This window comes from Malaya genurostris, chromosome 3 (genome assembly GCF_030247185.1).
Source record: "Malaya genurostris strain Urasoe2022 chromosome 3, Malgen_1.1, whole genome shotgun sequence".
Classification (NCBI taxonomy): domain Eukaryota; kingdom Metazoa; phylum Arthropoda; class Insecta; order Diptera; family Culicidae; genus Malaya; species Malaya genurostris.
Window position 1 is genome coordinate 166,275,756 of NC_080572.1, and position 4,998 is coordinate 166,280,753.

The window sequence follows — 4,998 nt, forward strand, 5'->3', positions numbered from 1 at the left end:
AAGTTCCTACTCACATCCATCCCCTTGAACCATGCCTTTGTCGATATTTTAGGAATAATTGAGTGCATCCACCGACCCAGATCATCTCTATCCAAAGAAGCTTGTTCTTTGGCGAGTCGCGCTATAAAATTCGTTGAAAGCAATCGGTCGCTAATAAATTTCACCTTCAATAGCACCACGTTTGGCAAAATTATCGGCTCTTTCATTGCCTGGAATGGAGCAATGAGCCGGGACCCAAACTATTGTGATTTGATAATTATTATTCAATATGTCGTTCAGATACTGTTTTATTTTGCCCAAGAAAAACGGTTCATTTTTGCCAGCAGCGTTTGAGCGAATGGCTTCAATTGCACTCAGACTATCTGTGAAGAGGAAATAATGGTTTGGAGATAATGTGGCGATTACATTCAAGCTATAATGAACAGCTGCTAACTCTGCTATATAAACAGATGCAGGTTCTTGAAGCTTGAATGAGGCCGAAACATTATTGTTGAAAATACCAAACCCTGTCGCTTCTTCAATTCGCGATCCGTCCGTGTAAAACATTTTCTAAGAGTCAATATGCCTGAACTTACTTGAAAATATTTTTGGGATTTCCATAGAACGTAGGTGATCCGGAAACCAGTCTCTCTTTGGACGTTAACATTTGAGAAATGTCTAGGAATGCTCTTTTTAGTTTTCATCTTTCTCATATAGAGAGGTTATGTAATCACTGTGAAAACTGAGTTTTGAACCGAGGCTTGGAGGATCGAGTGTCATATACCGTTCGACTTAGTTTTTCGAGTACGCAAAATGTCTGTACATATGTGTGTGTGTAATATTTTTTTTTTGCACTCATTGTTCTCAGAAAGGACTGAACCGTTTTTCATGAACTTAGATTCAAATGAAAGGTCTTGTAGTCTCACACAAAGTTCCTGAATTTTATTTGAATTCGACTTCTGATTCCGGAATTAGAGGGTGATATGTGCAAAAAAAGCGGGTGGGTAATGTCAGAGATATAACTGGATGTCGTAAAAATTTATTTTTTAGCACATTCCAATGGTATTTAATTTTTTTTATTTTTCATAATAAAAACTATTAGGAATTAAAACACATTTACCATGCGAATCATTTTGTGAAGTTTAAGTATTGAAAAATTAATTCGATAATGTTTCCGTGGCCGTGGAGTCTTTCCGGGGCTGATCTTTCTCTCGGCGCTCTCGATCATGAGTAGGGGTCAGTAAACTCTTTGGCTATTATTGATGAACCCCAAGTTCATGTTGGCTTGTATAATAACGTGGGTATTATGATTTTTAAAAGTTTATTCGGAATCGAGCATTACACCAAGATCTCTGATTGCTGACAGAAAACAAAAGAAAAATAGTCAAGGCAAAGTATGTAGGAAATACGGCATCCAGGATCCATGGATGTTAATATTGGAACAAAATATGGCTTAGAACTGTGTTGCTGAATGTGGTGTTTTTGGGAATGTAGTTTAAATGTACAAGTATGAATATGAACTAAAACTTTTTTTTTTATAAAATTAGTTTTTTTTGCAAATTACACTCCCTCACACTGAACTTTAATTTGGAGCTTCCTGGTAGTGGACGCAACTAGCCTCAGCGGAAAATAAGAAAAAAATATACAGTGGTAAATATAACATTAGAAATACAAACTTAATTTTGATTAAAAAAATACGCTAAGATTCTATTTTTTTTTATACTTTGATGTGCAATTTATTATTAACAGTAGAAAAGATTTCCTTTTTAAAGATCCACAATTTAATTACTACGCTATGTTGGAAGAGAAGTATAAATATATTAAGAAATTAATTACTAAAATGAAACGCTGTTGACGATACATAAATTATGAAACAAATCGAAAACCTAAAAATTTGCGCTCGGTAATTGCAACTTGATGGTATTCGACGGCTGATCAACATTTTTGTCCTCGCATCTTCCTGTTTTTCCAAAAAAAAATGACAACCGCACTTACGCATAGAAATATCTCGTTACCGTTGTGACAATTTATCTTCGTGGGCCCGATCGCAAAGCTTCGTGCTCTATCGGGCAGATGAGCGATCCGATGCGACTCGAACAATTTAACTGGGTTCATAATGTTACTACAGTACAGATGTCGCTAAAATCGATTAAAATTACGGTTGAAATATTTCAGAACGGATCGTTTCATGCTTTTAACCAAGTATACCGTCACCTAACGCTGAAATTAAAGTATGAGCAATATATTCTATTTAACTTTTAGCATGCCATCTATGAGTTAAGCACATTATGTGCATTGTCATTTTTTGACGTTTTGATGTTATCGGTTTTCAAAACTGTGTGTCGGTCGGTTAGTTCCGTGTTTTGTTAAAAAATTAATGAAAATGATGGCTTTAGACGAAATTTCTCAATTTAAAATATGGGCAACAAAGCTTGGATGTCCTTTGGAGAAAATTCCGCCAGATGAAACACTCAAAAAGTAAATTATGGTAATAGTTACTCTTCATTCGTTTTACAAGTTACTTTATATTTCAGATACATTCGCGGTAAGGAAAGTTTACTCTTCCTGCAAATTATGAAAGAAATTCGACCCCGTCAGGAAATTTCAACGATGCGGACCAATGTGCTCGTATCACAGTTGAAACACTGTCGGAAACTAGGCCATGTTGTGGCAGTGAGTTAAATGCTACGCAGTGTTGGAATGGTTTTTAAATTATTTCTTCCAGAAATCAAAACTACATCAAATGCCTGAAGAACTGCAGCGGTTTGAAAAGATTGAAAAGTTGAAAGCAAAATGTTCCGAGACCAGAGGGCGAATTATGAGTTCAATTAATGGGCTGAATGACGTTTCAGGAAAGATCAAAGAGAAAAGTAAGAAACCACATTTTGAATGGTAATATAAAACGAAAATATTTGATTTGGTTTTAGACATTCAAAAGATAAATTTCCTCCGAAAACTTCGAGAAACTGATGACAAACTTTGCTTTTATAGAGCGGTGAACAATTTTTTAGCAACTATGTCTTCAAAAGAACTGGAAATCAAAGAGACGATTGAACATTTAATGCCTGTTAGAATGAAGGACTCTAGTAAAACTAAACAAGATGCTGCTAATGCTATTCAGCTTTGTTTGAAGAGTTTGAATGATTTCTACTCGAAATATTCTGAGCTCAAGCAAGAAGGTTGTAAACATGCTCAACAACTTCTGTGGTCTAGCATGAAAATTATTTTGAAAGATATTCCAAACTACTATCTATGGAGTATTTTGATGGAAATGAAAGAGAAACAGCTTTCGGAGATATCCGAAGCAGATCGGCAACAGAATGAGATTGATAAGAATACAACTTTATCGGACCAGGATATGCTACAAGTGAACATGGCGAAACTGTGTGGGTCTCATATTAACTTGTTCATAGATTTGGTTGCAATGAAACATTCCGTTCAATCGCTCAGGGAGGATTATTTCGCCAAGTATACGCCATTTTCGCAGATGCTGGAAACTAAAATGAATTTACTGAATTTGATGGACGACGAAGCAGATGCAGTTCTTGAAGATTACATGCTTCAATCAACAACGAAAGACTATAATCAAGGCCAGCTGGAACTGTTAAGTAAAGAGATCGAAAGGAAAAAGCAAGAAATTAAAATACAAACTCAAAAGCTAGAAAACCATGAGCAATTACTTGCCCAGTTAAAGGAAATTTACAATGAAATCGATTCCTACTCCGATGAAATTCAGGAAGAAATTCTGTTGCTCAATCAAATTAAAGAAAAGGTTACCTACTTTAAACGGTACAGCCGTTACACTGTGCACAATATGCGCCAAAAGAATGCTAACCAGACGATGAATTTGAGTGAACAATCTATGAATCTCACCAGGCTAGAAGGCAAATCGATCTCTTACATACCGATGTACTCTCCAGCTGTTCCACCGCCCTACAGAAATGAACTTGTTCAATTATCCGATATGCCGTTATCTAAATTTACTCGTTCGTCTAAAATTTCACACTTGTCCTTAAATATGCATATCTGTTTATACTCTGGTAGCGATTCCCGTTCTTTACTCTCCCTGCTACCGAGTTATTTAGCACCAGCAGAAATGTCTGTGCAATCGGTCAAAGCACTAATGCAATTCGACGAATCCCTGAGATCGTTCACACAAGATATGAAGCCGGAGATGGACATAGTGGTTTTTGATGATCAACATTATCGTGAACTTTGGGCTGCAAACCACGAGAAAATATGTGAACAGTTAGATGAAATTGAAGCCGTTTCGTTTAATACAAGGCAGGTGATTCGAAAAAGTCGCAATTACTATAGTTTTGTGCTGGCTAATGCATTACGGAAATATGTTCCGCCAAATAAACTATTCAACGGACGTAACTATCGGGAATACGAGAATGAATATATGATGTACTATCGAATGATTAACGGTACAATGGGCGAAAAGTGATTGATCGTTGTTTGTAGCATTGCGAGATTTGTATTATAATGTCAATTACGTATTAACAGTCTATTTAATAAATAATAATTCTAATTCCAACAATTTTTTTATCCGCTTTTTGTTTATTTTCCATTAAGTTTCTGTAAATGTTTTGTGTTGTTTTTTGAAATTCAAAAATCCATTCAAATCCAGAATTTTAACCAAAAGAAAACAACCAACGAAGCATTCGTTAGATCCGTTTGGTTTGCAGTTTTCGGTAGTTGTTTGACAATGCATCTAATTTTTTGTTTGTTAACATTTACTGATTACCGAACGTTCAGCTGGAATTGGAATAACGGTTTTGAGTCCAGTATATAACATTTTTACGGTTTTTGTTCCGCCAGTTTAGGTGACGGTGTACAATATTCAACACACTTTACCCTATAACTCCGGAACCGGAAGTCGGATCCGGATGAAATTCAGGAATTCCGTATGAGACCGTGAGACCTTTCATTTGAATCTAAGTTTGTGGGAATCGGTCAAACCATCGCTGAGAAATGTGAGCGAGGTCCGTTATCGCATGTTCGGCGAAGCTTCCG

General features: G+C 36.1%; 1 protein-coding gene across 1 annotated transcript; it reads left to right on the forward strand.

Annotated features, from left to right (window-relative positions):
- Positions 1-2,309: 2,309 nt before the first annotated feature.
- LOC131437997 (augmin complex subunit dgt5) lies at positions 2,310-4,512 on the forward strand. The gene is made up of 4 exons (XM_058607726.1): positions 2,310-2,457; positions 2,514-2,652; positions 2,705-2,849; positions 2,907-4,512. The coding sequence occupies exons 1-4, from the start codon at positions 2,357-2,359 to the stop codon at positions 4,427-4,429; spliced, it is 1,908 nt and encodes a 635-aa protein (XP_058463709.1). The 5' UTR covers positions 2,310-2,356; the 3' UTR covers positions 4,430-4,512.
- The last annotated feature ends 486 nt before the right edge of the window (positions 4,513-4,998 follow it).